Source organism: Aspergillus vadensis (assembly GCF_003184925.1).
Source record: "Aspergillus vadensis CBS 113365 unplaced genomic scaffold BO88scaffold_11, whole genome shotgun sequence".
Taxonomy (NCBI): domain Eukaryota; kingdom Fungi; phylum Ascomycota; class Eurotiomycetes; order Eurotiales; family Aspergillaceae; genus Aspergillus; species Aspergillus vadensis.
The window spans coordinates 45,557-64,402 of NW_020292049.1; the positions used below are offsets into that span (position 1 = coordinate 45,557).

Here is an 18,846-nt window from a genome sequence, read left to right on the forward strand (position 1 = left end):
AACTCACAGTGAGTTACACAAAGGAAAGAGTAAGCGAACGTAATGGACCTGGAGGGTTGCGTGAACCAACAAGAAGACAACCCACTTGCTGGAGCACGACAGCCAGCGCATACCAACTCAGTTCTGATAATTTATGACTTCAAGTCGTTACTGGTACATCGACTCTTTTACTTCGGACATACATGATCAACTCTCCGACATACATTCAGATTCTTAGCTACCAGCCCACTTCAGGAAGAACACATTAATCAGACCGTGGCAGTATTAATTAAAACACGTCAGGCTTTACCTGAAGATACCACCGCTCATTATGTTTGGCACCAAAGGCTGGAATAGCCTTGTTTGGTGTGCGCTGGTGACGACTTATACAAGTTCTGCGATTGTGGGATTATGTTTTGCGAACGGGTTTCAGGAGCCCCTTGAATCTCATAAAAACTCAGTCTTGGAATGGGAGAGCTGTGGCGAAGCTAACAACCATACACTTCAATGTAAGTATGCATATGTTTTGTGGCATTTCTTGAGCCGCGTTGACGCGACGCGGAGGTTCCCGACTGGAAGTGCCCGTGAACCATCTCAGCCAATCGTCCGACAAGACTTTCTCGTTACCGATCATAAGAATGCTAGCGAAAAATGCATCCGCTACTGGAGATAGGCATATTTTCTTAAACCCCGGGGGACCTGGAGGTATGTTAAGGCTTTAAATGGAATGGAGCTTTCTGACGTGCTTAAGCTAGCGGAATGGGGTTCTTGCGCGGATCTGCATCCGATTTGAACAAACTCGTTGGGGAAGGCTTCCACTTACTGAGTTTCGACCCTCGTGGTATCAGTGGATCGATACCGAAAGCTGTTTGCTACCCAAACAGTGGCGAACGGACTACCGCGTTTGCAAGCAACCCTTGGAATCTTAAGTACCAAGCTGGTGAGATGTACACTAGGGCGGAGAATAAAGCAAAGGCCTGTCGAGATATGATGGGTGAGCACGGGGAATACATTAACACCCCCCAAACCGCATACGATATGAATTCAATTCTCGATGCGATTGGACAGAAAAATATGTACTACTGGGGACTTAGTTGTATATTCACTCAATTCAGCTAGCGAGGTGATTCACTAACAGGAGAACAGATGGAACTACACTCGGTCAAACATATGCGCAGATGTTTCCAGAGCGAATCTCTCGAATGGTACTTGATGGAGTTAGCAACTTAGATCAGTGGTACAATTCTTTCTTTCTGGAAGAGTCGTTGACCGACACAGACAAAATCTACACCGGCTTTCTCAAGGAATGTTTCGAAGCCAAAGAAGATTGTCCGCTGCAATCAATCAAGGGAGAACATTTCAAGTCGGCTGGCCAGCTCCAGTCCTATTTCGATGGCTTCTTACGGGAACTCGAAGACGAACCAGTTCCCGTTTACTTAAACAGCACGGATTACGGAGCCATCACCCGTCGAACTATAGTTAGCAATGGAATACTCATGGCCCTATACAAGCCAAAGTCTTGGCCTCTACTTGCAAAGAATTTGGCTGAGCTGCTCAACGGCAACACCACACCTGCTTATAACGCATACTCTGAATCATGGCTTCTCAAGTATCTCGTGGATGACTCAACTATCTTCATTGGATTAAATGATAATCGAAAGACTGGACAAGATGCCCCAGTTCATGGTGTTAAGCCAGTCTACAACCATACTATATCCAGACCGGAGTTGTCATTCTTGGTATCGCGTTATCAAGGATCTGATATCTACGATCGAGCATCGTGGTCGATCCCAACAACGCACAACTTTCGTCCTCAGTACTACCCCGAATATCCACGGATCAGAACAGCAGAGCCAATACTAATATTGTCGACTACGTGGGACCCTGTGTGTCCATTGATATCTGCAAAGAAAGCTCATAATAGCTTCGAAGGAGCTCGTCTCGTGGAGCAGCTATCGTACGGCCACTGTAGCCTTAGCATGCCTTCCCTGTGTACTGTGAGCTATCTGAGGCACTATTTCAATGAGGGGATACTCCCCGAAGTCGGAGCAACGTAGGTTATCACTACCCTTTCCTTACTTGGCAATTTCGTACTAGCCCAGTAACAGGTGTGGCATTGATACCGAGTATTTCCCCTCTGCCGGGGGGTCTGCGGTGTCTACACTAAGTGTGAAAGATGAGGATTTACTCAGAAGTCTTCATGCACTGGCAGCAAACGACATCTTCTCGGTTAGATACCAAATGTAGGGCCCTTGGCTCTAAACGATGACACACAGCTCAGGAAACCACTATAATATAGTGAACAACCATATCATAATCATTTACTTCCATAACAACCGCAGTGGCCGTAAAAGGGAAAGTAGCTTATGGGGCATGGCTCTATATTTGGGGTTGGGTCTAACTAATTTTCTCGAGAGATTAAAGTTCCAAATAGGTTCGTGCCACCCATGTCTTCGTGAAATTCATGAGTTCTTCCCAGTTCTTACACTGATGTGCGGTTCCGAAACCCTTTACCCCCCTGATGGTTTCATTCTTGACTTCGACGGTTAGATCTGGTTGGCACATTAAGGCCTGCCGGATGAGGTCTATACAATGCCCGAAATGACGAGGGTCGGCCATTTGGGGCATCGTATCGTCTTTGATTATCCTTTGCTCATTCATCGCGTCATATAAGATCCAATATGCCTCCCTAATTCCATTCTTTGAGCATCTATGTCAGTACTTCGTTTTGATGCCGTATACTGGGGACATACAAGACAATGCAATTGATGGAAAACTGCGAAAACAGATTCCTCTGGCGCAATATTAGGATGCTTGAAAAATCCACCATGGCGGGGAATAAGATCATGCCACGCTTCTGCAGCTTCCTTTGAATTTGTCGAAAATGTTTCATTGCGGCTGAAGATGATCGATAGATTGTGCACTTTTGATTTGTCACCCCTGAAGTGTGGATACCATGTGTTCCGAAAACTCACAATAAAATTCCTCGTTATCGTGGACGCGGAGAGAGCTTTGACCAGCCAAAACACCAAGACTTCCTGCCACAAAAAGCGCAGCTACCAGAGCAACTGACTGAAACAACCTACTCTTCAAAGAGTACTGGAATTGTTTCTCAGAATTCTCTGCACAAGTGACAGCAGAATAGCGACATGTGTAGGTGCCAGACATTTGTAAATCTAGTTATATAAGTTTAACCTGAGAAATCTATAGAGAATCGCAGGCTGGTGAGGTCTGGCACTAGTACCGCCGTTAAGAAGAGGTACTTTTAGCGGGAGGCTGTCCGTTCATATCTTGCTGATCACACATCAAGAAAACATTCCGCCTATCTGTATTTGACAAGACTCTCGGGTAAGGCCCACAACCCAAGTACGCCAGCGCGTCTCAATCAGTCAATCCGCCTGAATAATGGCCCCGAGTACGTACACCAAAACAAATGCCCGCTTGGAAATCTCCACCACCTGATCTCAGCGACGCTTTCTGACTGCCACCGCCCCGCACTTGTACAGTATCGACTAACATGAGCCTTGGCGCTTACTGCGACATGCATTGACTCGACTACAATGAGGCCTAAATCCCTCGAAACTGCATTCAGTGCGGAAGGTCACCCTTGGGCAATTCCAATGCAAATTTTTGGATTTGTCCTGTCGATTACGCTAATCATGTAACCCTGATGACTGTATCGATCCTAACCCGACCGGCCTTCCTGCAAGGTGACCCAGCTGTGATGAGCGATACTGCGTCACATAGCAAGATCGCCGCTTATTTGCTTGCATACGGAGGCCGGCGATCTTGATATGAGGCGAAAATATGAAGTGCAACATCAATTAAGGTTTAGCAGATATGGTAGTCTGGAGCGGCATATTTCAAAATCTTGAGTGCGATAGAGCGCTACACTGCATTTCTCCTACGCAGCCAAGGCCTCCGAGTGCAAGGAAAAGTATCACACATTAAAACCGCCTGATTACATGGATGATAGGTTCCCAGAGGATTTGACCCTTTTACATGTTCGATAACGTCCAACAAACTAAGCAATGTGTGATGCAGTTCCAAAGCGGTACAGCGAAGTTGGACTTGTCGACGAGTTACCGAGCCCACCCTGGTACAAGAGAAAATGCATCGTGTTCAAGACCAACGGCCTGCCATGGTACACGGCCTATGACGTCATAATATATGTCACACAATATAGAAAAACACGTGTTCACCCTGCTTCAATGGTAAGCATTATGGTTGCCCACGTTACGAATTCAAGCCTAAAATAGAATCTTTCATTGGCGCACCCATTCTCTGGAAGGAAAGTAAGTATCTAGAACGGAATAGGGGGCCCGTGTTCAATCATGTAAAGAATTAGAAAATCAATAATTGTTGAGACTAAAATGATTACAGGCACGTCCTTTACACATAAATTCCAATAACACTGACCCATATACGATGGACAATCCCGAAATTGACTCGGTTTCGGTTGATCCAATCTTGAACGACATTAAACTATATCAACGAAACAGAGGCTTCCTGGGGGTTGTGATAGTGCCTGAGAATATGGACCACAAGGTGGCTATGCAGTCTCAAAAGAGATGTTCTATCAGTTGCACTGTTTGGCAAGCTAAACCGAACGCCATCCATGTATATTAGGGTTCTGATTATCGAGTCCACTATCTCCAGAGTTATCTTCGAAAGATCTGTCTCGATGAAACACATGATCGCGTAGCAAATAATGAGAAAGCACTTAGATCACTGCTTCCGCTACCTGTACCAGTCGGCTCTCTGCTATGCAGATGTCCAGGTTATGACAACCCGGGTGCATGACCTTAAACGCTGACCGGCCAGAGTTTAATGTCATGAAGCAGTACTGTAATTTCAATTTTATCAGTAACGGGCAGGATACTCGAATGGCAGAATATCAAAGTCTGCCTTGAAAAGCATGGGTCCATTGCTCTGGACAACACGATGAATTAAGACACAACCAGCACTCGTCACCCCAATTTTGGAGGGTCTTTTTTAGCTCATGAATTTATTGGAGGTCGTTGCGCTCATAATGTGGATCAGAAGAATCATCATGACTCCATGCAACAAGAAAATTTATGTTAGACCACATACGAAGAGAGTTGAATTGGATTGAAAGTAGAACGATGACAATTGATGTCTTACTCAGGCTATAACAGTCCATCTGGTCATATCGCATAAGTCTCTGTTCACTGTTACTCTGACCTAGATCCCGTTGATTGTAAGAAGGTCTATTCCGTAACCTTGCATAGATTGGTCTGCTAGTTGTGCTCACTATGCCCAGGTTCAAATAGAATTGTGTCCCTGATGCTTTGAATAGCCACATGACCTTTCATCCAAGTTCTGATTTTTCCCCAGTCACGGCACCTCCTAAACACAGAAAAATCCGTGCGAAGCGCATCGGACGCATGGCCTGGAGCAGGATCCATGATGAAGTACGGCGTTACGTCAGCTTGGCACATCATGTCCAAACGAATAACTTCAATGCAGTGATCTATGTCTGTTAGACTCTTGGCCATACTTTGTGGTTGTAGAACACCGAGATGGCGGCAAAATGGCTCTTACCAAGGTGGTTGCGGCGCACTTCATTGGTGACACGGAGAATCTCGGGCAATCGATCGGCTTTTCTGTAAGCGTCCTCAAACGTCGCTTGACGAAGAATGTTCTGTGTTATTTGCATAAGTCTTGAATTCTGCAATATCATCGTTTGATGCTTCGGATTTCTCGTACAAGGCAGTGCAACTGATGGCTACCCCAAGATTGGGCTGCGATTCCTCCACCATATATAGGATCTGTGTGATGCCACGGCCGGGAGATGGATTTGTTCAGAAGGTGAATCTTATCAGAGGCAACATTAAATGCGTTTCCATCTGCAATTTCCTCCCAGCGGGCGTCAATCTCAGGCGTCGGCGTCCCGCGGAAAGGCGATGGCTGCATGAATTCACCCTTTATAGTCTCATCATGATATTCGACGGCTTCCAAGGCAGGTGCTGTGAAGGCGTTAACAGATCGTTAGCGTTTATAATGTAGTTTCAGGGTGCTCCTTTTCCCAACGCAACTCATGAACCTGCTGACCTACAGTACGGAAACATCTTCCGGGTACATGCAGCTTCTGTTGGCTCATCATAACGGCCTGATATGAAAAATGCAAAGGAACACACCAGCATCACCGACTGGAGAGTCCAGCTCCACGAGACGCGAAGTGTATGGCCCTTGTCTGTGAGGATCGGTTTTGAACCTAAGGAATTGCTGATCACATCGCTTTGTAGAAGCTCTTCCTCCGCCTCTTCCAGCTTGAGGGCCTCAGGCCTGCGCCACCAATACCACATTCTGAATACACTATAACCAGAATGACATAAGATGCTGTGCATCGGCAGTCAATAGAAGCAGTTACAGGCATGTATTTCACACGATGAGTGCCGAGTAGAATCTTGCACTTGATGTATTTGCCTACTGCTTCTTGAGATCAATTATATCATGTAGAAGCCAGCTGGAGGTGGCTTATCCAAGGCGCTAATATAACTTCCGGTTCCTTCCCCATGGGGCTCAGGGTAATACAGCGCCAAGCTGTCCGGAATGGTGTGCTATGCTGCAAAACAATTTCGGACAGTCAAATTGCCTTGACAATTCCATGCTCCAGCTTGGCTCTACCGTGGCCTAGCCAACCTCTGTGATCGGCGACACAGTAACTGTAAGCCTGCATCAAGGGGTGACATAACACATAATTATAGAAGGTCACGGGGAAGGCCCTGTGTGTTCAAGCAGATCCGAGAAGCTCCATTCTTGGCGTCCGGGATCTAAGGGATTGGATGCTAGAAGCCTGGAATAACTCAATAGTTCCTCCGAAATGCAGACTGTACTAATAAATGCCTATTGTAGCTTATAATCTTGATTACTCAACAACAGATGTATCCCCTTTCAACAACCTTAACGGGAGGCTCAGACTCATCCTGGTCATCCCCATACCAAGTCCAGATGAAAGAGCCGATAGGCTTGCGAGTCTATGCATATATGTCGGCGATTAATCTCGATGCCAAAAGAGGGACACCGTACCTTGAGATCAGTGGACCTCTTCATTGACATGATCTCCGGTGTGGGGCCGACGGAAGGCTGAGTCTCCTCCTGGTCGTCACCGTACCAGGTCCATATGAATGAGCCAACTGGGGCACGACCTTTGACAGGAGTGGATGGCATGGGGGCGGCTACAACTGATGTGGTCAAACTCACCGCCGCCATAACGTAAATTGAGATCTTCATGCTTGCTAGACCATTTCGTTTAGTAACGAAAGCCATATAAGAATTGATATGAAATAGAATTACAAACAATTGACAGCAGTAACGCGTAAATGTTGTAAGCTTTTCGTTCTGGAGGGCTCTGCGAAATGTTGAGAATCAGGAATCGACATCCATATGGAGAAGAACAGATTTAAATGCTAAGCTATTCGTTCTTGTCAAACGCGATATCACCTGCTGATATCTCAATCTAATCCAGGCATAAAGGGTGGGGGGAAGCCGGCGTAGAAGGTATTAGGTGTCAGCTGCATACTGCATTCCCTCGTCGTCAATCCATTATTAATGATTACTGTAAGATGCATATAATGAGAAAAGCAAACAAAACGGTGCATAGAAGGCATGCGCTGGCCCAGGATATGTTACATGGGAGGAATAACCCGGGGCCTTAATGGAACATCATTACTGATGCTCATTTTCTCACTGACCTCCCCAAATTCTTCCTTACTTTCTCTTCATTTCCATCAACCAACTTCACAGCACTTTTCTCTCCATTCATTAATATTTTCTCACAATGTTTCTTGAAGCAGAAGGCCGCACCAGTGATACAATGGCTCTTCAACTCAGCGACTGCGGTTACGAGAAGAAAGTTAATTGGGAAGACAGCTTGCTCAATGACGAACGAGATGCATTCCTTGTGGATGAATTACATATTCCACTCTCTTCTACCCCGCGAAAAATGATGAAGCTTTCGACTATGTTACTTGCCCTGTCCGGTTTTTTAAATATTTTGCTGTTGATGTTCATCGGCCAACAATACTCACAGCGGGGGGCATCAAACCCTATTTTTCCCCAGTCAATCTATTGTAGGTATTCTATCTTCCATATTGCACTGGGATTTCAACACCAAAATATTGATCTCCGCTTGAGAGCTCTGGGCGTTGTTAATAGATTCCTAATTGACCTTTGGGTACCCTAGCTCCCATTCAAGAGGCACTCCGTTACAAGGAGGTCCTTTTCTCCAGCGGCTTCGGTAACGAACGAACAAAATATATGGGCAACTCTACGGCCGCAGACAAAGCCTGGTACGAACTCTACCCTAGAACGGTACTGCGTATCCCAAAGGCCTCGGCAGACCAGCTGGTAAATAAGACGATCCCCATTGCAGGTAGCGAGGACCAATTCCCCGTTCTCATCAGCGTTTTCCATGAGCTTCATTGTCTAGATTCCATCCGCCATCTCTATTATGGTCACGTTGAGAGGTTCAGTGAAGACCCAGTGATCAACAAAGCAATCCTCGCGCCCGGTCATATTGACCATTGTTTTGACTCACTGCGACAGACCATTATGTGCAACGCTGACATCTCGCCCATCCCTTATCAATGGGTGGAGTCTAGGGGGAAGGCCTTGGGTTCTCTGGGTGTACTGCACACCTGTAGAGGTACTACCAAGCTCACTCTACCGTCATAATATGCAATGCTAACCATGTGCTAGATTATGATGCACTTCTAGAGTGGGCAATGCAACCAGAACATGACATTGGTGACTGGGATGAGACCGTTAAGCCCAGTACCATTCCTTGAACCCTGCCACGAGCAATCGAATGACCCATATGGTGTGCGGGGAATGACGAAAGACTACATCTTTGGAAACACTCTTGGACTCTATTCTTATCCATAGTGTAAGTGATGCCCAACAGGAAACAAAGTTCACAAATAGTAACTCAGCGCATGTATGGTTTACCTGTGTTGGTATGTGCAAAAATGGCATATGCTATCGAGTTGTCCGGTTGCTTTCCGCCAGACCTTTCAGAATGCTAGACCTTCGGGTAAAAGTCTTCTTGAATCCAATGGTTTAATCTGAGTAGTCAGGACAAACTTAACGTAGGCAGATGCTCGGTCCACATAAGTGTGAGTCATTTGCACACAATCTATATCGTTGCACCATGAGTATGCTCTTCGTAACACTGAGTTTAATTATGGTTACTATTGTAGTAAGGGTGGGAGATACGAATGATATCAAGGGAACATTACCAAACAGTTTCTGTGGAGGATGACACGTTTGCATAGAGGCTGCAGGATGGAAAAGCGCCGAATAATTGGTTATACTCACTTGCTGCGAGTAGCGTAATGCTTCTTGGCCTGGCGCCCCAGTGCCATGTTGGCAATCCTTGTCCTGGGATATCCGGTTCCCTTTCCCCCAATTCCCAGCTCTCGGCGATTCTGCAGAGTCCATCTTTCTAGATCTCGAGACCTTGAGAGATTAGCATTACGTCCACTGCTTTAAGTCGGTTGTTTCGTCTTCTGATCAATCTTCTTCTGCCTCGCTTGGACTGCACAATTCAGACGAGGTATTCAGAATGTGGCCTTTTTTTGCCCATCCGCCAGAACACCCCAAGGATGACTCTCAGGAGCCCCTTTGCGAACATGGTCATGCTTCTGAAAAAATGAACCGCAATCTACGTCAAAACCTTACTGCCCCATACTCCTGGCCGATTCTCAGGGTAGCCGGTGCTCTATTTGCTTTAATAACTCTTATGATCATCGGATACCGGCTTTTTGAAAGCAAGAATGGGACGGTATACAGCTGCGGGGCTTCACCAGAAGAGGCAGTAGAAAGGGACTGCCAATTTGACATGCTGTCTTTCGCGTGGGTGCCTAAGCCCTGTTTCGACGCCGATTTGAGCCGCACCTATAATGTTTATGAGGCTTTTGAATTCTTCTACCACCAAGAGAAACCTGACAAGATTCCCGTGGAGGAGTTGAGAAAGGGCATTAACAAGCAGGTATATACATCCGGACGATATCACCGAACACATTGCACATATGCTTGGAAGATATTGCAACGGGCGGTGTTACAGGGATATCTTCTTAGCGACAACAAGACTTTGAGCCCAGAGCATTACGACCATTGCTCGTACTACTTGGTCGACGTCGACCATAGCTACCGGGCGCGGTTTACAATGGAATACCTGCATTGCCAAACAATACCGAGCCAGCGTGGATTGCCATTCTGGTGAGTATTCTGGTCGTACTGGGAGTAGTGGGTGAAAGGCATGTGGTTCGAACAATGTCTTATATTAAGCCTACACATAGGCTTAACTTATATCTAAAAAGGAATTGTTGCGAATATCTCGTTTGCCACATGTTACCTATCCTAGTACAAGATATCAGATCATAAGCTTCCCATGCTATTTGAAAATACTGAGCTCTTCATATTTCGCAAATTGATTTGTGCACGCAGACCATAGCCATTGTGGTGAAACCCTGACTCACTTTGATTATTTCCACTGTTCTTCCAAGTCCTACTTTGTTGACTAGCAAGGAAACAGACACTGATTACGGCTTCTGCATATTCTGTGTGCAAGCTTAGGTTCGTGATCTCACTTCCCTCCTACAATGTAGCATCGCAAATATCTCACCCGGGGGTCGGGGGCGCTCCTCGGTCATTTCCCTCAAAGCAATTTACCCCAGGGTCTCTGAGTCGCTTTTGGATTTTTGGATCCAGTTTCTAGTCTTCTATATTTCATCACCTCCGTTGGATACTGGTATTTCTAGGGATTACTTTGTTATGGCTGTTACGGGTTGTTCTAGCTTACAGTTACCTCATTACGCCTTAGAAGAGGAAAGTCAGAGTGGAAAGACATCCCCCCTTCGCATAGTATTTCCTTCTCTGATCACGATACTTCTGACGCTTCAAGCTATCCTCATTATGTTTCTCTGGTCCATGCTTTCAGCTTGTACAAGCGAACCCCTCTTAGAGGGTCCTAATCTGATTGAAAAGAGATGGAAACGGGACACTTCATATATGTCCTTGGATCCTAGATACGACTCTTTGTGGAACGAGACAGGGCAGTCAGCGCTGATATTTGATGATCAAGGAAGTGTCGTCCAAATAACGATGTCAGCTCAAGACGTTGATGATTACCAAAAGGGATTAGTACTCACCTCTCTTCAGGTTCCATCAGCTCCATTGCCTCGCATCATTACGGAAGGCTTTGCAAGAAGCTAGCAATGGACAGGATATTGGTATAGACCATACAGCCAACACACACTGGCCGCATTGTATGCATTTTCTGAGAGAAGTATTCCTATCCCTCCTTACATTTCGGTGCAAACATCTGATACGTAGTAGGCTGTTCTTTGCAGTGCAGATGGGACGCTTGAGCGTCCCGGTTACTACCCCAATGGTACCGGGCAGACATTTATCAATGGATATGGAGATATACGTTATTGTCGGTCATCGGAAGAACTCTACAGACTAAGGGAGACCAATCGACTGTACGCAAGTAGTGGGGTTCTAGCTACCTACACCTAGTCAGTGTAATATGAGATTTTCGGAGTCGGAAGTTTATATTACAATGGAAGCTCGGTCGAGAAGATGTCGGTATGATTACTGACCTACGTTTTCTACCAAGCATGAGATCTTGTCACATACATCAATCCGGATGGATTATAATCTCCATCAATCGTGATGTTTGTAGCAATACGGTATAAGAGTTGAAAGGGAGAGCAGTATATACACTTTGTCATTAATTATACATAAAGCTTTCCGTGAGGAAATGCCAGGCAGTGGATAATGTGCATTATGTGCCCCTCCAAGTCAGAAAAGATTGCCACCCAGTTATAGCTATGTCCCTGTCGGATGCTTTAGCTGCAATCGTGCTGACTGTCGAATGTAGGCCTTCCATGCAACCACCAATAAAGAACTTGAAGTATCGCGAGCCTTGGAAAGGCAATATTCTCCAAATGCTACTCTGAACGTGGAAGATTTGCTCGGTAGCTTCCATAAATTAGCGACTAAAGGTGACTTCTTCATAAGACAAAGTGTAAGGGCGAAACACAATCCCAAGGTCGAAGGCATTTGTTGCTTTGCTCTGTGTCAGCTATAGTTCTTAACACCAAGTGAGAGAGACCTCTCAACGCATGGTGTGGCGGTTTGGCTCATCTGGTGGACAGAACTTATCAGTGATTCTCACACTTATATTGAAAATGTCATTGAGCTCATTTCTTCTTGCTGAGTCAAAATTGTATATGATGCAAAACTGAAAACCGGTATATGCATTTAAGTAATATTATACACGGTAACTTTGTGTTTGAGGAAAAGCTAGGAATCAGCTTGGATGTGCGCTATGTGGTTTCGGATCTCAACCTAGGAAAGAATTCAACCCAGGGATATGGCTGGTGTCTCAAAGGGTTGCACCTACAGCAAGTTGTGCTGGCTGTCAAATGTAGGCTTTTCATGCAGCCAAGAATGAAGACCTTGGAGTATCGGGAGCTTTCGAGCGGCAATATTCTCCCTTCAGTATCCGTTGGAGTCCTAATGTCCGCCTGCTTGGGCTGTGCCGTGATCATTGCCGTTCCCTTCTCCCATAGGGCGCTTCTTTCATCCTGCCATATGCAGGAAAGTAGGCAGTTTGTCTGAGCGAATAGCCTTGGGTGACTCGTGACGACACCGCCAAAAGCCACAGGCTGTATATGAAGATATGCAGCCATCGACTCATCTTAGTCGCTCCATCAGCCAAACACCGATCATTCAGAAGCAGTCTGCCTGGCACTTTCCTCAGCTAACTGCTTCAACGACCTCTTCTCCTTCTCAATACCATTCCGTCTCTGGGCAACATCACAGAGTTCAACATTCCCACACTCACATTCCCCATTCCGAAGCCACCGATACGTAAGACTCCACCTATCTTCCCTCAGCCTCACCGAGCCATCGGGTAAGGTATCCGTCTTCCGCTTCTTGATCCCATGCGTCCAATGAAGCCTCGCATCCCCAACCATCGCCATCATCGTCCGCGGGGTCAAATCCACATCAATACGCTCCTCCGTCTTGCCCTTCCGGAACTGCATCAGGACCGGCGCACCCAGCGACAGCGCATACAGCTGATCCCACGCCAGGTGCGCATCTACATGAGGTGGGATGCCACTTCCCGGAGGATAATACTGCAGACAGACCTGATCTGGGGGTCGGGACTCCGTTGTGGGAATCAGAGGCTTCAGCCAGTCTGGGAACTCCTTATAAGGTATCTCAGGGTCTACTCCGAAAGTCTTATAATCGAATGTGTAGCCGTAGTGGAGAGATGTGCGCCCGCTGCGGTCGGGCCACTTTAGTTCATGCCGGAAGATGGAGATTAGTTGCTGCTCGTGTTCGGGCGTGATAAAGTCTTCTTGCCAGAAGATTCCACGAGGGGTGATGGGCAGCTCTTCCATGCCCATGCTGTGCTGTTTGGTCTGCTGGGGTGTATGCTGGTTATAGATGGTTTATACTCTATCGGACAATTCTCATTTGGGAAGAATTTTCCCGGCCATGCCCCGCGGGGTGGAACTAACCGCTTACGGTAGTAGGGGATGGCAGCCGGAAGCCAATCAGATTATGGCTATCAGACCTACGTACTACTATCTAGTTTCTAGATATTGAATAACCTATGCTGTTGTCAATTGATTCACCATTCATTCCAGAATAAATCTGATATAATAGGCCAGATGCCTTTGTCGAAGCTCTGTTAAAGATTCGTAAGATTGTGTGTTGTCTTACCTGAGAAATTAGCCCTGATTAAAAATAGCAAAGCGAGTCATGGTGGCATTCCTAGGCAACTACTGACAGTGTTCGGTTGTAAATACCACTTATGAGCATGTAGTAAGTTCATATAGCATTCTAACTTACTTTCAGACAACTGATTATGCCATTTCATTGACTTAAAGCTATCTTGCATGGATTTAACTGGAATTGAATCCAATCACCTCCCTAAACGCACTTGCCACATACTCAACATTTCCCTCATTCAGACCACAGATGCTCACTCTCCCCGATGGCAAGAGATAGATATGAAATTCCTCTCGCAAGCGAGTAACTTGTTCCTGACTCAGCGCCGTATAGCTAAACATACCAATCTGGCTCTCCAAAACCGACCAATCCCCCGGCGTCCCTTTGCTTTCCAGCCTCCTGCGAAGCTCACGCCGCATGCTCTTAATTCTCGAACTCATAGTATCCAAGTCCCTTAGCCACTGCCCTTTTAACTCTTCATTTCTTAGGACAGTTTCGACAATACTCGCCCCATAGCGAGGCGGATTTGAGTACTCCGCACGAGCGAGACCAAGCAGTTCCGACCGGGCACCCTGGGCGGCGAGGTGCCGAGGCACGACAAGATGGAGGGCACCTACACGCTCGCCGTAGAGTCCAAAATTTTTAGAAAAAGATTGTGCCACACAGAGGCCTGGATGATCGGGTTCCCCATTCATAATCAGTTGCTCCACGAAATACCGAATAGACCAGGCATCACCGTTGATATCGCCTGTAGCAAAGCCCTGATAAGCGCTGTCAAAGAGAACATATAACTTCTTGCGTTTCATCACTTCCGCAACTCGTGCCCATTGCTCGTGAGTGAGGTCCACACCTGTCGGGTTGTGCGCACAGGCTTGCAGAACCACGACATCTCTCTCTTTGACGGTAGTCTCGAACACTGATAGCATTCCTTCTAGGTCAACGCCTCTTGTTTCTGCAGAGTAGTATGGGTACTCTTCGATGTGGACCCCAACACCAGCCCAAATCGTCTGGTGGTTGATCCATGTTGGCGAGGGGATGTACACCCGCTTTGGACGAAGATGTTGTGCTAGGAAGTGTGCGGCCATATGATTTGCGCCTGTTCCTGAGACTGTTTGGATAGAAGCGATGCTCTTGTCTAGATTCTTGGCCATATCGGATCCAAAGGTAAGGGACTGAGCTAGATTGATAAGGACTGGCGAGCCTGCAATGCCTAAGTATTCATGGTTCTGGTCCTGGGCGAGGCGTGCTTTGGCCTGAAATGGAGAAGGGCAGCTTAGTTAACACCAGGAACTATTCAGACATAAGTGCTACCAACCTCTTCCACACTTGGGAGTACCCAAGGTTGGCCATTCTCGTCGCGGTATGCCCCTGCTATTAGGGACACCTTGTTTGGGTGCTGGTCGGCATCATACCCTGCCATCAGCCCAAAGGCTGTATCTGCCGGCGCAATAGGTAGGCCAAGGTACTGTTCGGTCATGCTTGGAATCTTGTGAGGTTGATGTTTCCTGTGTCGCTGGTGAATGGTACACACTAGTAAACGATGAAGAGGATGATTGAGATATAAAGAAGAAAGTGAACTGCTCGATAATATGCTAATATGTCAACTGAATGATCTTCGGCATTAGTATACTCTCGGTCCGGTAACATGTTCACCGGTCTCCCAGGCCAGTTGCCAATGCTGTTGGTCGGCCCAAGGTATTCTTCCCGATGGTTCGGAACCCTCTGTGCCGATTGTACTTGATATCGCCGAACTCACATCTACAGACACCGTATACTAATAGAGCCGAAAATATTCCTCACGATGAAACATGTTACTTCTGCTTTGCCTGAACTCAAAGCAAACAGTCTCAGTGCTACAGGGTCGACAGGGCGGGCGGGTAACTTTAGTACAGCCTCGCTGAGATAGTTTCGGGACATTGATATGGATCTAGGATCCATGGTATAATGAGTTTGCTGACCGGAATTGCTTGAATTCAGGCAGTGGTCAACCCGCCATAGCTGATTTAATCCTAAGTACTTACAGCTACTTGCCGCTTCCGTGAGCGTTTGAGCCAATCTTAGCGACGTAGTATGCTACACTTGAAAGCTTGTTTCCCTGTACTATGCTGGCTATACTTATATTAATGTTGCTCTACTACTCCGGTACGAAATTCAGATGCTCGTAATTTTGTTAATGCAAATGGTCTCGACTAGTTGAAGATGAAAAAGAACCTTTTTTTTTTTATCGAGAATAACAGCAATCAATAGCATTACATGAGGCATCAGTCGATTGTTCTCGAACTGCCCGACCACAGTTTTGCGGTGATGATAGCCTTATAACGAGACGTTGGTGCTTATAATACTTCATTCAAGACCAACCAAGTTTCTCTATGGCGTGAGCAGGATTATATATGATGCGCTGGTCGATCCCCAGGACACGGGACAAATTGCCACGTAATCCACAACCAGCCTGGACAGAGGGTTAGATTCGGCGATACTGGCCCAATACTCTCACTGGTATAATTCTTACTGATATATAAGATTAATGGAACGTTAAGAAAGAGACTCCATACTTTTTTTCCCATCAAGAGACGAGGTTGCCTACTTGAGTATAGCGGTAAGAACTCAGTCAGTCAGTCAGTGACCTGTATGGGGCTAGTCCCAAAGGAGTTTAAGTGCAGAATCCTCAAAGTTGCAGGCGGTGGAGATGGTCCCCTGTCCCTGGAAGACTAGTAGACTAATTATCGACCCTGCTCGCCTCCACCTGGTCTGCTCTCTTGAGCGCGTTCTAGATCATCCATGATTCTATCCTCATCTGAACAAGTCCTCCTCTACCCTACTCGGTATTCGAGTGACCCCTCTCCCTTCTCCCATCCCGACTGAATCCTCGACCGTTCGAATCCATCGCTGGTTGCTGGTTCAACCTCTCCCGTTCCGCGCGGTAGACGCATCTCCTCCTGCCTTTCCTCCGACCGACCGGACGTCTCTTGAGCGCCACAATGTCGTCGTCCTCCGACAATGGCCTCCTATCCCCACCGCCAGTCCATAATATTCCTCTGAATGACCTGGAATCCAATCATTCTCGCCGTTTCCCCGCTCCCAGTTGGTCCGATCTGACCGACCCCTCGGCTCTCGCTCCTCATGTCAAGCACCACATGGATAACGGCATCGACCGTCTGGACGACTTCTTCACCAAAGTCGCCATCTTCATAACCCCGAGTTACTTGCAACATCATGTTGGCGGCAAGTCGCAGCCCCCGTCTAGACAACATGCGATCGCTGCGTTGGATGGTCTGCGCGGCTGGGCCTGCCTGCTAGTCTTCAATTTCCACTTCCTCTTCACTTATACCTGGAAAGTTGCCGTGGGCTGGGGATTCAACAATGAGAATTTCAGCGTGCTGCAGCTCCCTATCATACACATGCTGGTCTCTGGCCATATCATGGTGGCTATCTTCTTCGTCATATCCGGTTATGTGCTCTCCTACAAGCCACTGAAGTTGATCCGCAGTCGCTCTTGGGAACAGACCTTCACTACCCTAGCCTCATCTACCTTTCGTCGCGCACTCCGCCTCTACATCCCATCTATCGTTGGCATCTTATTGGTCTTTATCGCGGTCCGGCTGGGCGTGTACAACTACTCACATAAAGTTCTCGTGGAGGGCCACACCATCCTCGGCACGAACGAACAGCATCCCCCGATCATGCGGTCTTTCTACAAGCAGTACTGGGACTGGTACCTGGCAATCGTTCATCTGATGGATCCTTTTAACTGGGCGCTTTACTACAACTACTACAACCCGCATCTGTGGACCATCCCTGTTGAGTTCCGCAGCTCTATTGTGCTCTTCCTCACCATTCTGGGCACTTCTCGTCTGACAACTGCCGTCCGTATCTCGCTCGTTAGCGGCCTAGTCTGGTTCTGTATGCGCTGGGGCCGTTGGGATATCGTGCTCTTCCTCTTTGGCATGCTCATGGCGGAGGCGGATCTCATAAATGGCACCTGGGAGCGACCTGTGAATGAGAGCGAGTCGAAGCCAAGAACTGGGCATCGTCATTTCCTTCCCAAGCAGCAAAATGCCCTTAGACAACTTCTTCCCTTCCGTCTCTCTACCCGCAACCTTTGGATCGGCCTTTTTGTACTCGGTCTGTACTTCGGTTCGGCCCCGAACACTGGCTACAAGTGGACTCCCTTCTACTGTTGGACCTGGGAGATCACTCCCAGAACCTACCCGGAGCCGCATCGGTTTCCCCAGACCCTGGGCGCTGTGCTCATTGTGTTCAGCATCAACCACTCCAAGGATCTCCAGAAACTTTTCACCCACCCTCTTTCACAGTATTTGGGCAAGATTTCATTTGCCTTCTACATCGTCCACGGACCCATTCTCCACTCGCTGGGCTACTCTCTCATGCCTAACATCTGGGCCGTCGTCGGTAAGGAGACCAACTTCCAGTACTGCCTGGGTTTCTTGATCGGCTGGCTCATCTGCCTTCCTATCTCCCTTTGGGCTGGTGATGTCTTCTGGCGTGCGGTGGACATTCCTAGCGTGAAGTTCGCCCGTTGGCTGGAAGACAAGCTTATCGTGAAGACTACCAAGCCAGAAATTTCGGGCACTAACTCACACCGGCAATAGCTGAGTGTATTCAGACGAGGTGTTTGGTCATAGCATAGTACTGCGAAGTTCCCCCGCCACCCGCCCCCCCAACTTTGTTGTAGGCTCTAGCCATCCATCATCTCCCGGTTATTCCAACCCGCGAAGCGCGCTCGCAATGGCCTCTTCTTCAAGCTAATGGGCAGGCACCTGCCGTCAAGTGAGGAATTGATTTCTGGGACCTCCTCGCATGTGGTGAAACAAATGGCATATAGCGACCACGGATCAATGCCCTACCACAGAGCGACCCTGACATGGTCGATAACGGCGTATGAGGTGCAAATATGGGGTTAGATGGGTCGCAAGTGAGTGCTCAGTGTGGATCAAGTGGGGACGTGAAACGGCAGAGGCAGCTGTAAATACACCGACGCAGCCACTTTGTATATCTCGAAGTGTTGTATATAGAATTGCCGTCCATCTGGCTGAGAAGTCGGTAGACGGTCATGTGGCTCGGCGCCGGCCG

General features: G+C 47.4%; 8 protein-coding genes across 8 annotated transcripts; 4 read left to right on the top strand and 4 right to left on the bottom strand.

The window, feature by feature from the left end:
* Positions 1–310: 310 nt before the first annotated feature.
* BO88DRAFT_435267 (alpha/beta-hydrolase) lies at positions 311–2,226 on the top strand (the record flags this gene model as incomplete). Its single annotated transcript, XM_025709512.1, has 5 exons — positions 311–488; positions 544–684; positions 731–1,075; positions 1,126–2,032; positions 2,088–2,226. The coding sequence occupies 5 exons, from the start codon at positions 311–313 to the stop codon at positions 2,224–2,226; spliced, it is 1,710 nt and encodes a 569-aa protein (XP_025562827.1).
* A 3,256-nt stretch (positions 2,227–5,482) lies between these two features.
* Positions 5,483–6,308, bottom strand: BO88DRAFT_453487 (uncharacterized protein; the record flags this gene model as incomplete). The annotated part of the gene is made up of 3 exons (XM_025710748.1): positions 5,483–5,644; positions 5,710–5,969; positions 6,059–6,308. 3 exons carry the CDS (start codon positions 6,306–6,308, stop codon positions 5,483–5,485), a joined length of 672 nt encoding a protein of 223 aa, XP_025562828.1.
* Positions 6,309–6,875: 567 nt separating this feature from the next.
* Positions 6,876–7,272, bottom strand: BO88DRAFT_414967 (uncharacterized protein; the record flags this gene model as incomplete). Its single annotated transcript, XM_025708190.1, has 2 exons — positions 6,876–6,980; positions 7,033–7,272. The coding sequence occupies 2 exons, from the start codon at positions 7,270–7,272 to the stop codon at positions 6,876–6,878; spliced, it is 345 nt and encodes a 114-aa protein (XP_025562829.1).
* Positions 7,273–7,783: 511 nt separating this feature from the next.
* Positions 7,784–8,792, top strand: BO88DRAFT_414968 (oxidase ustYa family protein; the record flags this gene model as incomplete). Its single annotated transcript, XM_025708191.1, has 3 exons — positions 7,784–8,075; positions 8,189–8,650; positions 8,704–8,792. The coding sequence occupies 3 exons, from the start codon at positions 7,784–7,786 to the stop codon at positions 8,790–8,792; spliced, it is 843 nt and encodes a 280-aa protein (XP_025562830.1).
* Positions 8,793–9,568: 776 nt separating this feature from the next.
* BO88DRAFT_414969 (uncharacterized protein) lies at positions 9,569–10,228 on the top strand (the record flags this gene model as incomplete). The annotated part of the gene is made up of 1 exon (XM_025708192.1): positions 9,569–10,228. One exon carries the CDS (start codon positions 9,569–9,571, stop codon positions 10,226–10,228), a length of 660 nt encoding a protein of 219 aa, XP_025562831.1.
* A 2,178-nt stretch (positions 10,229–12,406) lies between these two features.
* BO88DRAFT_40992 (2OG-Fe(II) oxygenase family oxidoreductase) lies at positions 12,407–13,471 on the bottom strand. Its single transcript, XM_025707981.1, has one exon. The coding sequence runs from the start codon at positions 13,425–13,427 to the stop codon at positions 12,741–12,743; it is 687 nt and encodes a 228-aa protein (XP_025562832.1). The 5' UTR covers positions 13,428–13,471; the 3' UTR covers positions 12,407–12,740.
* A 457-nt stretch (positions 13,472–13,928) lies between these two features.
* Positions 13,929–15,232, bottom strand: BO88DRAFT_462341 (aspartate aminotransferase; the record flags this gene model as incomplete). Its single annotated transcript, XM_025711209.1, has 2 exons — positions 13,929–15,008; positions 15,071–15,232. 2 exons carry the CDS (start codon positions 15,230–15,232, stop codon positions 13,929–13,931), a joined length of 1,242 nt encoding a protein of 413 aa, XP_025562833.1.
* A 1,244-nt stretch (positions 15,233–16,476) lies between these two features.
* Positions 16,477–18,510, top strand: BO88DRAFT_41003 (acyltransferase family protein). The gene has a single exon (XM_025707986.1). The coding sequence runs from the start codon at positions 16,734–16,736 to the stop codon at positions 18,363–18,365; it is 1,632 nt and encodes a 543-aa protein (XP_025562834.1). The 5' UTR covers positions 16,477–16,733; the 3' UTR covers positions 18,366–18,510.
* Positions 18,511–18,846: the final 336 nt, after the last annotated feature.